The 23052-nt window shown below is 40.3% G+C and overlaps 3 protein-coding genes across 6 annotated transcripts; 2 read left to right on the forward strand and 1 right to left on the reverse strand.

Annotated features, from left to right (window-relative positions):
* Positions 1–42: 42 nt before the first annotated feature.
* On the reverse strand, positions 43–7931 carry LOC104710074 (SEC12-like protein 2). Of its 3 annotated transcripts, none has more exons than XM_010426616.3 (10): positions 7539–7931; positions 7300–7394; positions 1633–1783; positions 1449–1540; positions 1233–1329; positions 1060–1135; positions 845–965; positions 642–758; positions 461–528; positions 43–365 (listed from the first exon to the last, which is right to left on the reverse strand). In XM_010426616.3, exons 1-10 carry the CDS (start codon positions 7824–7826, stop codon positions 274–276), a joined length of 1197 nt encoding a protein of 398 aa, XP_010424918.2. In that variant the 5' UTR covers positions 7827–7931; the 3' UTR covers positions 43–273. The 3 variants fall into 3 exon arrangements, with proteins under 3 accessions (XP_010424918.2, XP_010424917.2, XP_087322807.1); XM_010426615.3 differs by having other exon boundaries at positions 449–528; XM_087466681.1 differs by lacking the exons at positions 7300–7394; positions 7539–7931 and having other exon boundaries at positions 449–528; positions 1449–1545; positions 1633–1774.
* A 2187-nt stretch (positions 7932–10118) lies between these two features.
* Positions 10119–14708, forward strand: LOC104710075 (protein ESMERALDA 1). 2 transcript variants are annotated; one of them, XM_087466892.1, is made up of 10 exons: positions 10119–11026; positions 11546–11615; positions 11855–11922; positions 12036–12124; positions 12225–12422; positions 12607–12811; positions 12941–13108; positions 13278–13445; positions 13526–13716; positions 13898–14708. In XM_087466892.1, the coding sequence occupies exons 1-10, from the start codon at positions 10646–10648 to the stop codon at positions 14064–14066; spliced, it is 1707 nt and encodes a 568-aa protein (XP_087323018.1). In that variant the 5' UTR covers positions 10119–10645; the 3' UTR covers positions 14067–14708. The 2 variants fall into 2 exon arrangements, with proteins under 2 accessions (XP_087323018.1, XP_087323019.1); XM_087466893.1 differs by having other exon boundaries at positions 10271–11026; positions 12061–12124.
* Positions 14709–19333: 4625 nt separating this feature from the next.
* LOC104710076 (phytanoyl-CoA dioxygenase) lies at positions 19334–21944 on the forward strand. The gene is made up of 9 exons (XM_010426618.3): positions 19334–19637; positions 19755–19876; positions 19949–20009; positions 20353–20421; positions 20516–20634; positions 21018–21165; positions 21253–21397; positions 21481–21567; positions 21664–21944. Exons 1-9 carry the CDS (start codon positions 19583–19585, stop codon positions 21707–21709), a joined length of 852 nt encoding a protein of 283 aa, XP_010424920.1. The 5' UTR covers positions 19334–19582; the 3' UTR covers positions 21710–21944.
* The last annotated feature ends 1108 nt before the right edge of the window (positions 21945–23052 follow it).

A 23052-nucleotide genomic window follows, 5' to 3' on the forward strand; every position in this document is an offset into this window, starting at 1 on the left:
TCTACAATTCAGGCCATTTTTAATTTTATGTTTTAAGTTCAATGAGGACGCAAAAGGGTCTTATTAATCCATAAAATTGTACTTTCACTATGTTTACTGTATCAGTGTTAGTTTACATTTTTTATGATATAAAAAGCATGCGGGTAAAAATTGAAGAATCCCTCGAGACTTTGTCACACACAAACGCGAAAAGCCTAACTCAAAGAGGCGTAAGATATGTCGGTTACAAAGCCCCCCCGCTGTACGTCTTGTGGGGTCGCTCAAAATACCTTTTTAAGGTATAATCCCCTTTGCCTTCAAAAAATAATATGCAACCACGTATAGAAACACAAACAATATTGCCAGTATCCACCACCTTGTTCCGGCTGCAATTTCATCATCAAAATCCACAGTTTTAGGTTTCTGATTGGAAACCGTTTTGTTAAAATGGAGAGTTAAGAGGAGATACCATAATACGTACGTTTTTCACCCTGTTTGTCAATAACGGTTAGCCTTGCCCTCGAGTCAAAAGATACCGACACTAAGCACCTGCAAAACCAAACCCAAAATTCAAACTTCAGGATTTTTTTTTGCTTGTTTTGGAATCATTGAATCGATAGTTCTTAGGTAAAGACTTGAGCCCTAATGAGTAGAGAAAAAACCTTGAATCAGGGGAGAAAGTCAGTGCTGTGACCAAACCGAGATGCGCTTTCTTGACAATTTGGTTAGTTTGCTTTCTCGTCGAGTCAAGTATCAAAACATCTCCTTCAAGGGTTCCTCTGCAATTAAGAAAGAATCACGATTACCAAAAAATAGTAATACTTTTATCTGTTGGTTCTAAAAGTGAGAAGAAAGCTAAACTTACATTGCAAGCAGCTTCCCATCAGGTGAGACATTAAAGGCTGACATAGTGTTTTTTTTAATAGGCTTTGACTCTTTTCGTTTCCATGATTTTGTATCCCATGTTATAATACTCACACCACGTTCTACGGAAACCAAATGAATCCTCTGTTGTTAGCAGCGACAAAAAAAGTAGAATTTAAAGTTCTGTGCTCTTGCACTGTCAGAATATAAGTTTACCAGTGTTTGCAGCAACGTAAAGAATTTCATTGCCTGCACTGTCTACAGAAAATCTACAGGACGCCAAAATCTCATCCTGCATTTCAGTATTTCAACTAATCAGATCCACTACGATAGTGTTGGACGAATGTATATATAAAGTTAAAAGATACTAAGAGCAAAACCCAACTGACCTTCTCTTTTGATAGACTGGCAACAGCCGTAGAAGCATTCACCTCCCAAACCCGACAAAGTGGACCTCCAAGAGATACAAGAAATTTACCATTTTCGCTGTAAACAAAGAATATTTACTCTCAGGATATCTGTTAACAATCACTGTTCGAAGGTGATCCCGAATAGACCTCTTCCCAGATAACAAATGATTCCTTATATGAAAGGAGAAAGCAGACCTGAAAGTTAAGCTTTTGACTGATGAATGTGCCTGAGACTCATTAATCAACGATTTCATGCTGGGCCATTCAAAAACCCTCAAAGTCCCATCCTGTACTGCATCAAAACAAAATGCATAAGAACCACTACTAAACCTTCTTTCTCTGTTATTTTAAAAGAGACTGAATCGAAGAATCTTTTTACCTCCGCACCAGCAGCGAGCACAGATCCCTCCGGATTAAACGCCAGAGCCAACTGTTGTCCAACATCTTTTAACTCTTTAATAACTTCCTCAGGCTCTTCACCAGCCTGATAATCCTCTCGTGGGCTCATAATGTTATCCCAACCAAACAGTCTGTGTATCAAGAAAACAGCACTACCTTATAAACACATCCCTTGAACTTTCTCTCTCTACTCCAAGTCCCAAACCATAAAATTCATAGATGATGAGTGTGCGAGTGTAGATGATGAAGATGAAGTCGTTGGGGTTGATAGTGGGCTTCAGTCAAGAAGACAGTCCACGAGAGTCAAGAAGCCCAACAGGAAATATTTAGATTAAGCAAGACTTAGTCGTTCTGTTTTACGGTTATGCAAATAAGTGGAATTGCTCTTCCTACTTGTTAGGATCCATTTCACCTCTTTCCCTGTAATTCCTGAATTGTAGGAGTGGTGATCACTCCATTTCCCTTTCGTTGTTTTCAGTATTTAAGAAATAGAAAAGCCAAAAAGAGGCAATATCAATTGCCCAAAATCTAGTCTCGTTCCTTGTTTACATTTTACTCTTACTCTTCGTACTAAGGTTGTGATTCGACGAGGTCACAGCTATCAATTGGTATTCAGAGCCTAGAAATTTTTTTTTTTTTTTTTTTTCTTTTCCCACAATACAACCATTCCATCCACACGCAAAACCACACAACAGAAACCTGTCGTGGCATTGTCCTCGGAAGAGCCAATGGCTGCGACAAAGGAACGTCTCGAGGATGTAGAAATCAACCTCGGCACAATGCAGGAAACGATACAAAAGCTTGCTAGTGAGACTACTGATAAGTTTCACACCATGGAGCTGTCTATGCAACGTATGGTGGAAGAAAATTGCCGTGCAGCAGAGGAAAACAGAGAGACCATTAACCGCCTATTGGAGACGTTGCATCACAACCGCGACGGTGCAGCACAGGGCAATCGCGAGCATCGCCGTCTGGACAATAATCCGCAACCGCTTAATCGCCTTGTTAAACTAGAGCTTCCTCGTTTTAATGGTAGCGATGCAACGGAATGGATGACGAAGGCTAAGCAATACTTCGTTTACCAGGAGATCCCAGCGCACCAACACGTCGTCCTGGCGTCCTATCACCTCACTGGCGAGGCTAACGAGTGGTGGCAAGCAACATCCAAACGCCTCGGCACGGATGCCCACGATACACCATGGGCAGTATTCGAAGCTGCACTCTGGAAACGTTTTGGTCCTATGCAAGGACCACACTTCCATGAAGCTCTGTCAAAAATTCAGCAAACGGGGTCGTTGCGGGAGTACCTCCGTGAGTTTGAACGACTCCAGAACAAGGTCCACAACTGGTCTGAGGAAGCACTCATGGGAACCTTTCTTGGTGGCTTAAATAAATCCATTGCCGCTCATGTCCGCATGTTTTCTCCAACTACGCTTGAGGAGGTTTTCAACTTGGCTCAGCTTAGCGATGAACACTGGCAGGCGCAAAAACGGCCATTCAACCCTCGTCCTTACACTCCTACCTCGTCCATGTTCGCACCGACTTCACGTTCCTTGCCTTCTCCACACCGCACAAGTGACAACCGTGAGACACCACCATCGGCACCAAAACGGTTAAGCTGGGAAGAAATGAAACGGAAACGGAGTCTGGGACTTTGTTTTAGCTGCGATGAGCGTTACAGTCCTGGCCACAAATGCAAAATATCACAACTCTTGCTTATGCTCGGTGAAGATGCAGATGAAACCGAGGACGAAGAGGAGTTTCACGAAGCGGTTGAGCCGGAAATCACTCTACAAGCGTTATCAGGGTGGGGTTCTTCGAGGACTCTTCGGGTGGCGACAGTCATCAACCGGCAACAGATGGTGGCATTGATCGACAGTGGCTCCACGCACAATTTCATCAATGAACGCGCAGCCAACAAACTCAATTTGAAAGCTACAACCACCAAGCCTTTCAACGTCAAGGTCGCGGATGGCTATCCCCTCCACTGTCACCGTGTCTACCAACACGTGGCGATGCAACTGGGAGAGGTTACATTTCTCGTCGACCTCTATGCTCTTCCCTTAACAGGCCTCGACGTCGTTTTAGGGATCCAGTGGTTGGAGACATTGGGGCCGACTATGTGTGATTGGAAGGCTCATACGATGGCGTTTCAATCGGCCGGGCATTCACACACTATCCAGGGCCTTCTTGGACCGCAAATCCGGCAAGCCCAATGGGACGAGGTCGCTAAAGAAGCCCGTTTGGGACAAACACTGTTTGCCCTCACCCTTGACGCCGGGAACGACACGACCTCCGTTGTTCCCGACCAGATCCAAGGTCTCCTCCGAGAATTTGACTCCATCTTCCAGCCACCAACGGCGTTGCCTCCGAACCGGGAGATTGCACACCACATTGTTTTGAAAGAAGGCTCGGACCCCGTGAATGTTCGACCCTATCGCTATGCTTACTTCCAGAAAGCAGAGATTGAGAAACAAGTCGATGCGATGCTGAAATCCGGGCTAATCCAACCCAGTTCGAGCCCGTTCTCGTCACCGGTTCTCCTGGTCAAGAAGAAAGATGGCTCCTGGCGATTTTGCACTGACTATCGCGCGCTCAACGCTGTCACTGTCCGGGATCGTTTTCCAATTCCAACAGCGGAGGACATGTTTGACGAGTTACATGGCGCGACGGTGTTCACCAAACTCGACTTGACCGCGGGTTACCACCAGGTCCGTGTCCACGCCCCGGACATACCAAAGACGGCCTTTCGTACTCATAATGGCCACTACGAGTACCTCGTTATGCCATTCGGTCTTTGCAATGCCCCTTCCACGTTCCAGGCGCTGATGAACTCTGTTTTTCGCCCCCACCTCCGTAAGTTCGTTCTCGTGTTCTTTGACGATATCCTTGTTTACAGCCGCACTTGGGACGAACACTTGCAACACGTTCGGCTCGTTTTCCAACTACTGCAACAACACTGCTTGTTTGTCAAATTTAAGAAATGTGAGTTTGGGAAGTCGGAGCTGGAATATCTCGGGCACATCATCTCCGGGGAGGGTATTAAAGTTGATCAAGCCAAGATACAGGCAATGCTTGATTGGCCACCTCCCACCACACTCAGCGAGCTTCGTGGCTTCCTCGGTCTCACTGGGTACTATCGCAAGTTTGTTAGAGACTACGGCATCATCGCAAGACCATTGACGAATCTCTTGAAGAAGGGCAAGTTTGGTTGGGATAGCGATGCTGCGGAGGCATTCACTAAGCTGCAAACAGCCATGACGACAACTCCAACCTTGGCCTTGCCTAACTTTGATGCCACATTCATCATTCAAACCGATGCCTCTGGTGATGGTATTGGTGCGGTTCTTTCTCAGCAAGGTAAGCCTATTGCATTTATGAGTCGTTCATTGGGTGTAGCAAAGCGCAATTGGTCCACATATGCTCGTGAGATGCTTGCCATTGTCATCGCAATTCGTCTTTGGCGACCGTATATCATGGGCCGTCACTTCATCATTCAGACGGATCAGCAGAGCCTGCGTTTTTTGTTAGAGCAACGAGTCCTCACCTCTGAACAGCAGAAATGGGTCAGTAAATTGGCAGGCTACGACTATGAAATCACATACAAACCGGGGTCAACCAACGCTGCCGCGGATGCGCTCTCCCGTCATCACAATAGTCCGTGTTTACAAGCTGTCTTCGTCCAGACTTCAGACCTCTGGGATGACCTTCGCAAGATTTCGACAACAGAGCCATACATGATCAAGTCCGGCAAAGTTGCGGATCAAAACCCTGGCCATCCTTTTGCGTGGAAGAATGGTCTCCTCTGCTATCACAACAGGGTAGTGATCCCACCTAATTCCTCCTTCACACAATTATTGTTGCAGGAATTTCACGATTCACATGTTGGTGGTCATTCTGGCGCTCTACGCACCTTCAAACGCCTTGCACAGCAATACTATTGGCCTCGGATGTACCGCACAGTTCAAGATTATGTTGCAGCCTGCGATACTTGTCAACGCGCCAAGGCAACCACTTTGTCTCCCGCCGGCTTGCTCCAACCACTGCCGATACCAGATCGTGTTTGGGAAGACATTTCGATGGACTTCATCGACGGTTTGCCTCGTTCTGATAACCACACCTCCATCATGGTGGTTGTCGACCGCCTCTCCAAGTCAGCGCACCTTGTTCCCCTGGCTCACCCTTACACGGCCGCCACTGTTGCTGCCAAGTTCGTGGCTACCATCGTCAAACTTCATGGTTTTCCACGATCCATTGTCAGTGATCGCGACCCGGTTTTTGTTAGTAAGTTGTGGCAGGAGTTTTGGCGTCTCGCTGGTACTAAGCTCCGTATATCAACCGCTTACCACCCCCAAACAGATGGTCAGACGGAGGTGGTCAACCGTTGTATCGAACAATTCCTCCGTTGCTTCACACACCATCGGCCACGGCAATGGAGCTCCCTTTTACCTTGGGCTGAGTACTGGTATAACACCACATACCACGCCTCGACAGGTATGACTCCTTTTCAGGCTCTTTATGGTCGACCACCACCTGTTTTTCCAGCGTATGAGGTTGGGTCCAGCATTGTGGATGAATTGGCGGAGCAACTCATGTCTCGTGACGAGGTGATCAACGACCTTAAGGGTTATTTAGCCAAATCCATCAACAAAATGAAACAAGTTGCGGATGGTAAGCGTCGTGAAGTTTCTTTTGAGAAGGGTGATTGGGTCTATTTGCGCCTTCAACCATACCGTCAACAGTCCGTCTTCCGCCGCACATCCCAGAAGTTATCAACACGTTACTATGGGCCTTTTGAGGTTACAGAAAAAGTTGGGTCGGTTGCTTATCGTCTTCGTTTGCCAGAGGGGTCACGTATTCATCCTGTTTTTCATGTCTCACTGCTCAAACAACGCATTGGTACGGACACACCTGCTGCGGGATCGCTCCCTCCTCTCCGTAACAATGGTGTTTTGAAGCTTCGACCTGACACTATTCTCCGGCGTCGGGAAACAACTGAAGGACAGAAACTCGTTCAAGAGGCTCTCGTCAAATGGCACGGTTTGTCTGAGGATGAAGCTTCCTGGGAAGAAGTTTCACAATTGCAGAGGAGCTTTCCAACTCTGAACCTTGAGGACAAGGTTCTCAAATCCGACGGGGGTATTGATGAGTGTGCGAGTGTAGATGATGAAGATGAAGTCGTTGGGGTTGATAGTGGGCTTCAGTCAAGAAGACAGTCCACGAGAGTCAAGAAGCCCAACAGGAAATATTTAGATTAAGCAAGACTTAGTCGTTCTGTTTTACGGTTATGCAAATAAGTGGAATTGCTCTTCCTACTTGTTAGGATCCATTTCACCTCTTTCCCTGTAATTCCTGAATTGTAGGAGTGGTGATCACTCCATTTCCCTTTCGTTGTTTTCAGTATTTAAGAAATAGAAAAGCCAAAAAGAGGCAATATCAATTGCCCAAAATCTAGTCTCGTTCCTTGTTTACATTTTACTCTTACTCTTCGTACTAAGGTTGTGATTCGACGAGGTCACAGCTATCAATAGACACAATTTATCTCTATTTGTATACAGATTACTCAAACGTAAAGCCCGAAATTCTAATAGCAAAACTCTACAAATCACGAAGCTAATGAGTTGTGAAGTCGAATGAGAGAACTCACCTGCAACTGTCTGGCGATGAGCAGATAAGACCACCTTCGCGAGGATGAACAGTCATCCGGTAAGGTAGATCAGTGCCAAGGACAAGCTTACCCAGCTGAAATTGGATCATTCGTGAGTATAGGATCTAAACAAAGGAACTAGAGATCCTAGCACATGCATAAGATCTGCTATAGACTCAGTAGGTCAAGCTATGATTCAGATACGAACCAAAAAAAAGAAAGAAACGGTTCCCACTTACAGGTTGTTCCGAGAGAGAGTTGGTGTCGAGATCAACACGACAGATTAAGATGACATTGGGGATTCCGCTTCGTCCCTCTCCGCCTCCGCCGGACAAAACGATGCAGCTCCGAGACGACGAAGACGACGACGACTCAGACTCATCAACATCATTTTCTTCGGAATTCTCCGGATCCATAATGATTTTAGATCTAACAGCAACCTCCGGAATCCAATCGACGGCGTAAAGCGGTACACCGTAAGTCTGCATATTCGACGGTTGATTCGTCTCTGTGCTTTGATTCGCCATTCTCCTTCTCCGCGTACTCTCCTCTCAAGCTCAAATTAGTCCTCCACCGATTCGTCCCCAAAGTAGTAGTACTAACTAAAGAGAGATCATTTTACAAAAATTAATGGGCTAAGTCCAGGCCCATTATTGACCCAACAAAATATAACACAAAGTTTCCCAAATAAATCAATCCTAAAAAAACCCTACAAGACCTTCGTGAATCATCTTACATTTAAAACAAAAATAAATGAGACTTTGGAAGGAGCTTTGATCGAACTTAGTCTCATTTATTACCAAATTTGACACCTTTGTAAAATATGTTTAATATTCTAAAGTTTATAAAATTTTATTGTTTTCTATTTTATGTAATATACAAATTTTAAATAATGTTTTTGTCATTTTAGATAATTAAAGTTTGATAATTAATAAACACAAATTTAAAAAATATTATTTTAAATGATTGAGCAACCTTCTTTGTGTTCTCTAGTGGAGGGGTGATTTTGATTAAGTTCACTTAGGGTTACTTTAATTAATTTAATATTAATTATATAATTAATTAATATGTGGGTAACTTAGGAGGGTTGCTCCATTAATGATGGTCTTAGAATCCCGAACAATCAGAAGTCAGGAACCAAATGAAACGTTCGATTCCAACGTTCATTCAATCGCATTCTTGTGCAGAAAGTTCTGTAGATAAATTTGTGTTGGTGATGATGTATGATGGACGTAAGAATCATCTATTCATCTGTTCCGGGACAAAGACGTACCTCAGTTCAGTACATTGCACACGACGAGTAGTGTTAAGAAAATGCTAAAATAAGCAAGTCTCTGAGTCTCAGCTAGTGGGTTTATTGGTGGCGTTAGTTTTTGTGTTCAGAGGAAGAATAATTTTACCCATCGACTAATTAACTTTGATTGAAAACTTTTGTTGTTTCTCATCATTTCCCCTCGTTGGATTTTGGTATTTATAACTGTCTTTATCTTAATGTCTAATCCTTGTCTTGTCATTTATTTTTGTATTTTGTGCGTATATAACAAGCTAAAAAAACTCTACTACACGGCTGGTTCCAAAGAATATGTTTTAAAACAAAACAGATGACATGATATAACTGGTAGTGTAAGATGTCGAAACATCATCGTCGAATCGTTTGTATATTTAACTACCAAGAAATTTACAAAACACGACAGAGTTTTATATGCAACTTGCAGGTGTCATAGTATTACTCAATTGAAAAACAAACAATAATGTCCTAAAACCTAAAGAAAATGGCATATATAGTATCTTGCTAAATTTGGGAATCTTTTCTTTTTATGTGGTAAAAATAAATAACGTCGTCGCTGTTGCCAACCACTCTCTTTCTCTCTCTCTCTCCATCTCAGTTGCACATGCAACACAGCCACAGCCTAAGCTAATTTCTAGTAAAACTCACATGATTACTTATAATGAACTGCCCTATGTATGTATTTCCAAAACAACCAGCATTCATTTTTTTACTTTTAAATAATTTATTTACACATGTGTAAGTCACAAACTTAACAACAAATTTCCACTTAACTACAGATTAAGCTTTATTTATTAATGTTTTTGGTATAATTACGTGGGGATCGGATGGTGTCATCCACAAGTGGAGGAGATCTAAATCTTATGAGACTCGCAAGTCAACATTTAAAATACTTATAGAAAAATTATTGTTCCAAAAGATGTGATTGCATTGTGTTAGGAAGCAAATCATGCTTTGGAAAACTATAATGTTGTCATCAAAAATAATTACACCCTAATTCCTTACCAAAGCACGTGCCGTTTCAAGATTAGCTATAAATAGAGAGCATTGAATCAACATTGCTTGTCGTGTTGGCTTTGTCTTCTGAGAGTTGTTTAATTTAATATTTTTATACTAGTAAATTGTCATCATATATTAATTGATGATGTATCAAATACAACTATTATTAATTTATTATTCGAATAATACGTAGATGATAAAAATGTTTTTTTTTTCTTTTACATTTGAAACATATATAATATACTGTTTCTTTTCAACGATTAATAAATTATATCTATCAAATTCAGAAAATATTGATGTAAATATATCCTGCAATATGATTGTAGACATATAATGGTTGATTTCTATTTATTTTGTAGTAGAAATAGATAATTCACAATTAGCTTAACTGTAACGAGAAGATATACAAAATATATATATATATTTCTGAATATATAATGTCCTTCCAAAACATGACAAAAGAAAATGTTGAGTTCTCTTGTTGGATATTTTCCATATCTTTTATACGAATAAAATCAAAACGTAAAACAAACATCCTATATATAAATTAATTAAGTACTAAAAAAAATGTAACGACTTTCTACTTTTCTAGTAGTATATATATTTTAAATTAAAAAATGGAGATTAAGCTAAATCTCTTGATCCAGAATATATTTTTATATATATCGTTTCATAATTTTAAATAAAAATTTGAAATCTAACACAAATATATAAAAAAACAAAGAAAGACAGAGAGAAAAACTAAAAAGGCAAAGGAAGAGAAGAAAAGGGTAATGGTGGGCATGTGACTGATCACGCTTCGTCTCCTCCACCGCTCAACAGGAACACAAAAAAAAAAAGCTCCCCTTTAGATACACTCTCTCGCTTCCCGGCGTTTAAATCTCTCTCATCTCGCAACCGCCGTCTCCGCCGTGGGGATTTACATCGCCGCCTCACTTCTTTTTTACGACCTCCCGCCGCCGCCGCCGGAGATATCAGGAACTAATGATGATGATGATGTAAAAAAGGCGTTGACGAAAGATACGAGAGGGATTGAGATCTGTCGATTTGGTTTCTCAAATGCTAGCCAAGAATCGGCTGCCTGGAAGCGGCCACACTACTCCGTCTCCTCCGGCGTCTCCTCGCCGTTCTCCTCGTTACCGTCACGGCCGTTCTAAAGCCGCCGCCGCCGGTACTAGATTTCCTACGGTTCAGCCAAGTCGCACACTCGCCCATCGCCTCTCCTGGATCCTCTTATCGGTTCTTCTCCGTCGTCAGGGAATTTTCCTGTTCGCTCCTCTCATATACATCTCTTGTATGCTCCTTTACATGGGAACCGTCTCCTTCGATGTTGTACCGATCATCCAGCGTCGACCTCCCCCTGGATCCGTTTACAAGAGCCCCCAGGTTTACGCTAAGCTCCGCCCTGAGATGGACGCCGATAATTCCACCGCTGATGCGGTCAGTCTTCTTCTCTTTCAGCTCCCATACATTGTGATTCTCTCTGCTTCTTTCTTTGAATTTTGATTTTTAGTAAATCCTTTGCAATTTGCTCTGGATCATTGGATCACGACATGAGATTGACTCGTTGCTCTCTTGAGCTACAAATTAGTGTTTCGGATTTAGTGATTGACTGATAGGGATTCTTGATTGAACTTGCTCTAGAGGAATTCAAGCTCATAAGATTGGATAATGGTGATGGTTCTCCTTAAGTTTACTTGTATAAACATGTTTCTCTATTGACTTATAAGTATATGGACACAAAGAGCATTGACCAATTTCTAGGTTCGTATTGGTTATCTTCCTTACCCTTGAAACTAGTGTTAGATTTGGAGATTTTGGTGAATAGATAACTCCATATATCACGATTGCTACATTGGTTCTGTTTCGCCTGTTTGAGTGATGTGTTGACAATCTTAGTATAGTTGCTTTGCTATTCTTTTTTATATTTATCATCATTGGAATTGTAATCATTCTCAGATATCAACCATTTGGAAACATTCCTATAAAGGTGGGGAATGGAAGCCATACGTGAACAAGTCCACTGGAGGTATTACATTGCTTTTGTAATTCTTCATAATTTATGCTTCTCTTAAGCAGTAAGCTTCTATGTTTATGAAGCATTTCTTGTCCAAATGTCCCTACCTGGATTTAAATTGGGCTATTGAGTTTGATATACGAGAGTAAATACCGAAAAGTTTTGCCAGGATCTCAGATTTAGCCTGTTGTTTGGATCATAATTGATTAATTGGATATCTGCTTTTTTTTTTGTTTTGTTTACAATTGTAGACTTGCCCGAGTCAAATGGTTTCATATATGTCGAGGCGAACGGAGGCTTGAATCAGCAGCGGACATCGGTGGGTTTGTTGATCTTTTCATGATACATGAAATCTATGCATTTAGCTCAATCATTTCTAGCGATCTTGTTTTTGTCAAAACTATTGACTTATTTCTACCATGTTATGCTTAGATATGCAATGCGGTTGCTGTGGCAGGCTATCTTAATGCTACTCTAGTAATTCCCAACTTTCACTACCACAGCATATGGAGAGATCCAAGGTTTTAGATTGCTTTCTTCTGAAAATCTTGTCTTGCCGTTGTTTGTTCAAATCAAAGCCATCTTTTGTAGACTGCTTTCTGACAGAGGGTTTTCTTTCAGTAAATTTGGGGACATCTATGATGAAGAATTCTTTGTCAATACCTTAGCAAATGATGTGCGGGTGGTTGATACAATTCCTGAATATCTAATGGAGCGTTTTGACTATAACATGACAAATGTCTACAACTTCAGAGTTAAAGCATGGTCACCTATTCAATATTATCGAGACTCGATCTTGCCGAAGCTACTTGAGGAGAAGTAAGTTACAAATTGCTCTTTAGAAGATTGTTTTCATGTGGTAGAGTTGATCACGCATTGTTGGTAGAGTTAAAAACCCTTTGTTCGTAACATGATATAGTAAACTACCTTTTTTAATTGGAAAATATGTTTTGGATCTGTTTAGTACTTGTCATTGAAGAACCGTTATCTTTGCATGGCACAGGATTATACGAATATCCCCATTTGCAAATAGACTTTCATTTGATGCTCCTCAAGCTGTCCAGAGGCTTAGATGTTTGGCCAATTACGAAGCCCTGAGATTTTCGAACCCCATACTAACCCTAGGAGAAACTCTGGTGAAGAGAATGAAAGAGCAAAGTGCAAACCACGGCGCAAAGTACGTTTCTGTACATCTGCGTTTTGAAGAGGTTTGTTCCATGTAAAGGAGAGAGATCTAAAAAATCCCCACTGGTCTTTATCATGGCTGTAAATTTTTGCATAGAGAGAGCTTTATGTCTGAGGTGAGAGATTCAATAAACTAAATCTACATGTTGCAGGACATGGTAGCTTTCTCCTGTTGCATATTTGATGGCGGGAACCAAGAAAAACAAGATATGATTGCAGCAAGAGAACGAGGATGGAAAGGAAAGTTCACAAAACCAGGCCGTGTTATACGACCTGGTGCTATCAGGCAAAACGGAAAATGCCCTTTAACTCCTTTAGAGGTACGTATCCATTCGTTTGATTCTGGACACTGCTCCTACTATCTGCAATATATAAACACTCTCGGATATCTTCATTAGTTTATCATCCATCAGAATAGTTCCGCAAACCCTTGCGAGTAATAGTGTGACTTGTTCTGTTTGACTTATACATTTCTTGTTAACTCTTCAGGTGGGTTTAATGCTTAGAGGAATGGGGTTCAACAAAAGCACATATATTTACCTTGCATCTGGTGAGATATATGATGCGAATAGAACTATGGCCCCACTATTAGAGATGTTCCCAAATTTACAAACTAAGGAGATGCTTGCATCAGAGGAGGAACTTGCTCCATATAAGGTTTGCTTCTTCCCTGGTGTTTGTTCTGAGGAGTATATATCTCGTGATGAATAATATATCTGACTTGAGACTGTGTATAGAACTTCTCGTCCAGAATGGCTGCAATAGATTACACGGTCTGTCTCCACAGTGAGGTATTTGTGACCACACAAGGTGGAAACTTTCCTCATTTCCTCATGGGTCATCGGAGATATTTGTTTGGAGGACATTCCAAGACCATAAGACCGGACAAGCGAAAGTTGGCAATCCTCTTTGACAATCCCAACATCGGGTACTTATTTCTTCTACTCTACATCTTCAGTAAACCCTACTGAAGCTCCACATACAATACCAATGTTTCTCCTGAGCATTGTGTGTTTGGACTGATCTGCAAATCTAAAACCTTGTTGCTGCTGTGTCATCTCTTATTGCTGAAACGTGTTTCTGTTTGTCTTTTTTTTTTATTGGCGAAGATGGCGGAGTTTTAAACGTCAGATGCTAAACATGAGGTCTCATAGTGACTCAAAGGGGTTTGAGCTCAAACGACCTAATGACTCCATTTACACGTTTCCTTGCCCTGACTGCATGTCCCGTAGGAACAAAACAACAAGCCCAGATTCCAGACCATCCCCTGCCACCTGAAAACACACTATTGATTATAGGCCTTCCAGAATCCTCTGCTAAAGGCCGTGTGTTCATTCCTTGTAATTCTTTCAAATCAGACAGGACTAAGAGACTCAGCCTGCCCAGAATTGTAGGGAGACAACGTATGGAGGGGTCTCGGAGTCGTCTATTTTTATCTCCAGGAAGGTTGGCGGAGGAGTAACAGCCACAACATTGTTTGATACTTTTAACACATTGAAGCTGACGTATCTAACAGGAGAGACGAAATTGAAGTTATAACTCATTCCCTTAGCTGCTGCTGAGCAAAGAAAATAGGACAGCGTTTGGATTTTGGTTATTTTTTTTTGTTTTGGTTTTAGGGGGGTGTTTTGCGGTTTGAAGCGTTTGCGTTTTGTACATTTTGTAAACGCAGGCGTCAAGAAGAGTCTTTTGTGTTAGGAGATATGTAGAGAAAGGACAGGAGAAGCTGCCCGAAAAGTTTTGTATATTGTTTGGTTAGAGAGACTCTCAGTGTCTTCCTTTTTTTTCTTTTTTGAAATTCTTTGAAATAGGAGGGGTTTTCATTTATTTCATCATATTCTTATGATTCTTTAGATGTGAATCTTGTGTTTCTTTGAGAAAATTATTTTCAATATTGATTTGATTCTTTCTTATATAAAATTTGTGCTCGTGTTCTAAAGAAGTGATTATGTTGGTACAGCCAGATAATTGCACGTTAAAAAGATGATACCAAAGGCCTCAGAGAAGAACCAACACCAAGGGCCTTCTTCTTCTTATTATTCCACTTCCTTTTCCTCTTGTTCACGCCCTCGTTTCTTGCCTTTGCTTGATCCGCCACCATGGTAGGAAGCATCCTCCTGACGGGAAAACCGAGCTTTGCTAGGCAAAAAGTCCAACATCTGCTTGAAAAACAAATGCACAAAGGGGTCAAAATTTAGGCAATAAAACTACAAGTGAGAAAGGGAAACTTAGAGACATTTTATTAATACAGTAAGTCCGTCCGGTTTGTCTAGTAGGATGATTGAGTACCTTCTGTCTATGTGCTCTACTAGAGAGATGCGTGGAGAATTTTTCAAAGTCTTTCTCAACATCATCGCCATCGCGGCAGCAATCTGAGCAAACACAGCAGGCAGATTCACCCATCTCACTGCACTTACCCCCCTCAAGTTCCCCTGAAACTGCCGGAAGAAAGCTTTGAATAGAAGCATATTGAAGAAGGTCGTACCCCCCCCTTCAAACTTAGGTACTCAAAAGTAACCTCGCAGATTTTTGGATCGCATATGACCACTATATTAGCTGGAGGTGGATTCTCACTGGTATAATCAAAAACTCTATCATCAATGCTTGAAGAACCTGTTTCAGAAAGTAAAAGAATTGAGCCTCTCTCTACACATCAAGGTAAAATATTCATTACTGTAGGAGTAGCACGAAGATACTAACCGTAGGAGTTGTTATCAAGAGAGATTCCACCGGAATAGACTCCTCTCAGGATGTCATTAGGGACGTCTGTTAGTACGCCAACGGCAGTGATAGTGAGAGGACCAGTGTAGCCACTTTTCTCCAAAAACCGTTTAATACTCGGACCAACCAGACTAGGATCACAGCGAGAGGGAACCGGACACATTTTGATGTCCCAAAAGACCATTGTTACAGCCTCCTTGTTTTTCTCAGGTAACTCCTTTTTAGGCAACACGTCCAACAACTTCAATCGATGTTGTTCACTAGAGAGATGCGTGGTGAAATTATCAAAGCCTTTGTAAGCAAGACCAGGGTAGCATACTGAGCAAAACCAGTAGGCAGATTCCCCAGTTTCACTGCACTTATCCTCCTCAAGTGCCCCTGAATCTGCCGAAAGAAAGCATTCAAGAGAAGCATATGGAAACGGCTGAATAAGGTTGTGATTCTTTATTTCTAGTAGGTATCTAGAAGTAAGCGCGGAGATTTTTGTAGTGGATATGACCATTATATTAGCTGGAACTGGCTGCTTAATGGTAAACTCGGAAAGGAGACGGCCAAGGTCTGAGGAACCTGTTTCAGAGACGAGACGATAGAGTTAAGACTCGATATCCATTAGAGAGTAGCAAGGCACAAGGATGAGAAGAAGATACCGTAGGGGAGATTGGTGAGAGTGATTCCACTTGAAGAGACTCCCTTCAGGATGTCAACAGGGACTTCTGTTAATACGCCAACGGCAATGATGATGAAAGGACCAAAGTAGCCTGCCTTGGCCAAAAACCGTTTAATGCACGGACCAACCCGAGGAGCATCAGAGCAACTGGGAACGGGATACGTATTGATGTCCCAAAAGACAAATGTTTCAGCCTCCTGCATTGTCTCATAATAAGCAGACATATAAAAAGGACCTGGTGCTACAACCGGAGGGAACCAGTCCCACGTCTGATTGAAAACAAAAATAAAAAGAACAATTTAGGCAAATAAAATTACAAGCAGAAAAAGAAGAAAACTTTTCAAGGGGAACTTTGTGGTAAGAGGTTTTCAAACGAAACCAAAATGTTAGAAGAAATCTTAACGTTATCAGATATTAAAACTATGACTTTGGTTGCATCCTCACCATGAGAGTTCGTTTCACTAGATTTTCATCAATGGGAGGCAGATGTTGAACAGCATTATTGTTATTCAAAGGCAATAAGTCGGACACCTGCTTGAAAACAACAAATGCACATGCATGGGGTCAAAACTAAAAACTACTTCTGGTAAAAAGACAATCAAAGTAGATTTGGCTTGATTATACCATCTGTTGATGTTCTTCACCATGGAGATGCGTGAGGAAATTCTCAAAGACATGGCCAGGAGGATCACGGCAGCACACTAAACAATCCCAGAAGGCAGATTCAACTGTTTCCTCATCAGGTGCGACAATACAAACACCTTCTTGCTCAAGAAGGAGGCTTTGAAGAGAATCAAAGGGACACGGCTGAAGAAGGTGTGGTATCCGATCATATTTAGGACGTTAGAAACACCAGTGAAGATTTTCGGATCGGATATGACCATTATATTAGATGAAGAAGGTGGATTTTCCTCGGTAAACGCAAAAATAACGTCGCTAGTGTCATAAGAACCATAACGGACCCGACGAGGATCAAAGTCATTGGGAACCGGACACAGATTGATGTCCCAAAACACCGATGTTAAAGCACTAGCCTGCCCCCGCGTAGGGTTATTCATCGTATGCAAAAAAAAACCTAAAACCATCATTAGTGGAGTAACCCACCATAGTTACTCTCACATTAATTAATTATATAAATAATCATAAATTAAGTAAAGCAACCTAAAAGAACTTAAGCAAAATCAAACTATTACTAAAGAATCCCAAAGAAGTTACTCAATCAATATTTTACTTTATTAGTGTTTTACACTTGTTTAATTGGTTAAAATTTGGACCTATACACACTGATTCCTTTGAGTGTAGTTGTTGTTTGGTCAAGCCAAAGTGTAGCTTGATACTGCCACATTGGCCGGTGATGTTGAGTGAATGTAGACGAACTCTAGGGATTTCCCGGATGGCAATGAGTGCATCCAAGAGGGTAGACGGAACGAATTGCCTGATCTCGAGAGCCCCCAGATTGGTCCATATGGATTCTTGATCGAAAGGTTGAGACTTTTCAGAGGTCTAGAAGATTTGTTAATCACAGTTGTTGAGTATCTGTAGTAAGTCCTTCCCTTTGAGACACATGAACCAGTTACCTTCTGAACTATAGCCACTGGACCAGAAGCTGTACAACAAGTAAACAACAGAGTCAAGCCTCTGTTTAAATAGTAACTGGTCATCGGACCACAGGAGCAGGAACCGCTGCAGGGACACAACCAAAAATAAATTAAGCAAACTACTTTTGAGGTCCAAACTTCATCTCAGGGACATTGCAATTTCAGACACAAACCTGGAAGAAACTGGCTATAACCGGAATGACCACTGTTGAGACGACGACAAAGAAAATAAAAGACCAGCAGTGTGTAACATTCTTCTCTCCCTTGCTTACTTTTCTCGTAGAGGACGACGACAAAGTAAATAAAAGACCAGCAGTTTTTATCAAAGAGAAATATAATTTCATAAACTTTGCAGATCAAAGTGAAAACAACAATGCTGGCTAAATACCTCATTAGCAAGCCTTTCACCCATTTTATCAACACCATCAAATGTCAACGTTGCACTATTACTCTCGCTACCTGCTTCATCAGTTTCATCTAAATCAAAACAACATTCTTTGGAGTTTGAAGTGAAACAAACCAGAGCAAAAGCAAATGACAGCAACCAAACTGTTTTAACCCGACATTTACATCAAAAGAGCAACCAAATATCTAATTAGGGCTGTTGTTTTAAGTTGTCCTTATCAACTGTTGGTTGCTCAGCAACCTCTTGATTCCCAAATCAAAAGCTACTTCACAACATACACATTCACATAAATCATTGACACCCAACCCAAGTACATTTTTTAATGTAATTATGAGAGGCGACGACATGAATCTAATTAAGTCTATACGCCCCTGTTTTGATGTTAGACTTAATTATGAGAGGCGACGACATACAAATAGAATCGGAGAGAAAGATACCCAACATACCTTCGTTTTCTAGAGATGAAGCCGCCGGAGGCTGAGACGGAGGAGGTTTAACGGGGGAACATGATGGTTATATTGATCGAGCATCCAAATCGAGTAGATTATGATCGATACACCGATGAAAGCTTGGAGAAAATTCAGGATCTTGAGAACAGAAGCGAATGAGACATGACAACAATTGTGATTGGAAGCCGATCCGTAAACAAATCGGTGTCAATCACCAAAACCCTCGAGTTTAATCGATTTTTCCGGATTTGAGGTGAATTCATCGCCGATTCACCGTTAACCTCAAGAGAGAAATGAGAAAGGGTCACGAAAGAGAGAGAAGAAAATGAAAAAAAAAAATTATATTTATCCGACAACCAACCAAAATTTGACACGTACAGTTCTTTATGGGTTGCTTCCGCTCCTTCTTGGAGAAGCGATTCTCGCATTTTTGACAATATTATTAGATTTTTTAATTTTTTTTGGGACATAAATAAGAGAGCAACCAACTGAGTAACTCTCAGTAATCATGCTCTAAGCGAGAAAATCAAAAAAAATTCAAACTTTGGGAAAGCTTTAATCGCAGTAAAAAAAGCTTTTATAATCTACAACGAAATAGAACAATTCACACCAAGGTTCTCTTTTTTTAATAAAGGTTTTCAAAATTTCATATGAAGCCCATTCTATTGGCCCATTAATAAAACCTTTAAAGGGCCATTCTGCGCAACACAGGCGCGTGGGAGAGTCGTCCATCTAACTACGTGGAACTGACACGCGTGGGTTGGGCAAGAAAAAAGGTTTCATAGATATTTGGAGTTTTGTTTTGGATTTGACCTTTTTTTTTTGTGTTTATCAGATAAAAATTCGTTTTCCCACACAAACAAAACAAAAAAAGGCTTTGAAGTATTATAAATCACCACGGAAATCAATTTCGCGGCGAAATCAATCTGTACCGAAGAAGCAACCACCGCGTTATGGGAATTACCGGAAGCTTAACTCCAGATCAGCTCGAGTTTTTTCACTCTCAAGGTTTGGTTTTGTTTTCTGTGAATTTTTTTTTGAATTTTAATTTTCGTCCTCGTAACTCTGATTTTTAGTGAAGAAGTTGAATGATTTGTTGTTTGATGTATTCAATAAATAAAAAAGGGTATTTGGTAATCGAATCGTTCGCGAGTGAGGATGAGATTAGAGGCTTAAGGAAGAGGATGGATGAGTTGCTCACTCAGTTTGATTGTTCTGTTTCCTCCATTTTCTCCACTAAAAATCAGGTTTTTTATTTTAATTATCAAGATTTTGAATCCAATTATCAAAATTTTGCTTAAATCTGAATGGTATTGCAGAAGAATACAACCGATAATTACTTCTTTGAGAGCGCTGAGAAAATCTCCTTCTTCTTTGAAGGTAATAATCAATCCCTAATGATCTTCTCTTCTTGCCAATCTAATATGTTGATTTTATGTTTGCAAATACTCTGTTTTTTTGGATATTTGCACAAAAATTTACAGAATTGCTCTGTATATATACCCACTACAATCTCATCTCTTGTTTAATCCTATTTGAACATGAACCTTAATAATGCGATGTTACTGTGGGAAGCTTTGGTCATCTTTTGTAATGAAACTTACTAGAGTTAGGATGCCATTTTTTCTAGGATATCCTTGACTGATCGTTTAGTGTGTTTTTTTTTTTTTGGTTATAATCCATCTATAAGCTAAAATAGTCTTGTCTTGTGTGTTAATCTCAGAAAAAGCTTTTGGTGATGATGGGTTATTGAAGCAACCGAAAGAGCTTTCTATAAACAAAGTTGGCCATGGTATCTCATCTTTTCGCTTTATTACTTTTCTTTTCGTGCTGCTTAGAGGAAGTATGGCTCACAGATGTTGAATTTTTTTTTGTTGTTGTTGCAGCACTGCATGAGCTTGACCCATTGTATAAGGAATTCACATATTCATCAAATTTTTCAAGTTTGGTATCATCCTTAGGTTACAGGAGACCAGTAGTCATGCAGTCTATGTACATTTTCAAGGTACTTCTATACTATTTTTTGTTTCTTCTTTGTATCTTTAAAAACTTTGATCAATGGAAATGTCTGGCTGCTGTAAATCGATGTGTTCACACTGTATGTTGATTGTTGTTAAGAGTTAGGAACTGAGATTCTCATAGGATATGCATATGTTCAACAGTTGAGAAGGCAGATCATCGATTATATTTGTACTAACAACTTCAGAATTTGTATTGTAGTTACGTTTAAACTGTCTAATCCCACCCTCATTCGGATCTTAAAATAGTATTCTTAGCTCTTTTGGAATAATGAATCTACACTAGTTCGAGTCTTCCAGCTTCTGTTTCGTACTTTGTGGAAACTTTGTCACCATGCAATTTTGTAATTTGGACTATTGATTTTACTAGCAACCTGGAATTGGAGGCGAGGTCGTACCGCACCAAGATAATTCCTTTGTGTACACAGATCCACAGAGTTGTACTGGTCTCTGGATTGCTTTAGAAGATACTACAACAGTTAACGGTTGTCTTTGGGCAATTCCTGGATCTCACAAGAGTGGGTTTTTTCACCTCTCTCTTTACGTGTTCTTTGTGATCTTTCGCTTACCTAGACATTCTTTATTTTTACGCTGCTTCGTTTCAGATGGTCTAGTTAGAAGGTTTATCCGGGGTGAAACTGGTGTAACCTTTGATCAGCCATCCCCATCTTACGAGCAGAAAGATTTTGTGTCTATAGAAATGAAAGCAGGCTCCTTGATTGCCATTCATGGTGATCTAATTCATCAAAGGTAAATTTACTCATAGTTTAGTATTTACTGAGCCCTGAAAAAACATTATATGTACTGTTTTAATGTGGTCTTCCTGTATGCAGTTTCGAGAATCTATCCCCCAAGTCAAGACATGCCTATAGCTTACATGTAGTAGAATCTGATGGATGTAAATGGGCAAAAGACAACTGGTAAGTCTTCATTTAAGCTTTGTTCAATTCATACCAAGTCTTTTCCTCCTTTGATGGCCAAGGAATGTTTACAATTCAATCATATGCTAATGCTAGGATACAAAGAGAAAACATGCCGGAGCCTCTCTATGTTCTTCCTTGATTCAAGTTAGTCGTGGAAAAACATTGGAGTTGCTGTTGTGAGAACTATGAAAGTAATAAGAACATGGCTAATAGGGCCTTCTTGTGTCATATTTGTTGAAATACAATTTGTTTCTGCTTTGGTCTCTGTAGTTCTGTCTTTAGATAACCAAACTCGTGGGTGGTTACTTTGTTTCTGTACATTCACGGTAATTAAACATTGAAGAAAGTAATAAGAAGAAGTTAGGACCCGTAAAGATTTTAAGACTTTACAAAGAGTGACCATTGGATCAGCTTTTTGAAATTTTTTTGTCATATTTTTAAAATGTTAATGTGATTGGAGGAATGGGACAAAACTATCCCTGTACTATTGTAATTGTAGTATTGTACCAGGGCAAAAAAGAAAACGTGAGAGATCTTTTAGGTTCAGAAACAATAGAGTCAATTAAAGAGTTATGGCCAAAGTGATGATAAATGCTTTGTGTAGTTGTCTTTAGGAAGTGTTCTTCATCCTCTGTCTCAAAAAGAAAAAATTTCAACACCATTATATTACATTCATTATCTTAAGAGTACTAAAATGGGTCAATCAATATTCTGTTTCTCGTAGATTATTATTAAGTCAGGATTTTGCACAAGAACCCTTGGAAACTATTAGACATTATCAAATGTTAAATTAAGACCATTGGAGCATCTCTTGTTTGATTTAAAAACACATATCTATGAGTAAACTAAATATATTTATTGGTCGACTCTTTTGTTTCTATTAAATTCAGAAAACAAATGAGAAAATGCACATTAAAGACCTTTTTGTCTTCATTCCATCAAAACTCGAATGTCAGTCTAGTTTCCCCAACGGTACGCACTCTTTTGATAATAAACCCACGACTCTATGTTCTTCCTTGATTCAAGCTAGACGTGGAAAAACATTGGAGTTGCTGTTTATCAAATTTCTTTTACGATGATCAACCCACAACCTCTTGTGAGAACTATGAAAAGTAATAAGAACATGGCTAAAAGGGCCTTCTTGTGTCATTCGTTTGTTGAAATACAATTCGTTTCTGCTTTGGTCTCTGTAGTTCTGTCTTTAGATAACCAAACTCAGTGGTCAATAAAGTGTGACAGTACTAGATTGTTTTGTACATTCACTGTAATTAAACATTGACGAAAGTCAAAAGAAGAAGTTAGGACGTGTAAACATTTTGAGACTTGTATGTAGAGGAAAGAGTGAGCATTGGATACAGCTTTTTGAAATTTTTTGTCAAACTGTGTGAAATGTTAATGTGATTGGAGGATTGGGACAAAACTATATATGTCCTACTTATTATATAAACCTTAGTTTTCAAAGTTAGTAATTTATCTAATCGC

This window comes from Camelina sativa, chromosome 9, assembly GCF_030686135.1.
Source record: "Camelina sativa cultivar CO46 ecotype springtype chromosome 9, ASM3068613v1".
Lineage (NCBI taxonomy): Eukaryota > Viridiplantae > Streptophyta > Magnoliopsida > Brassicales > Brassicaceae > Camelina > Camelina sativa.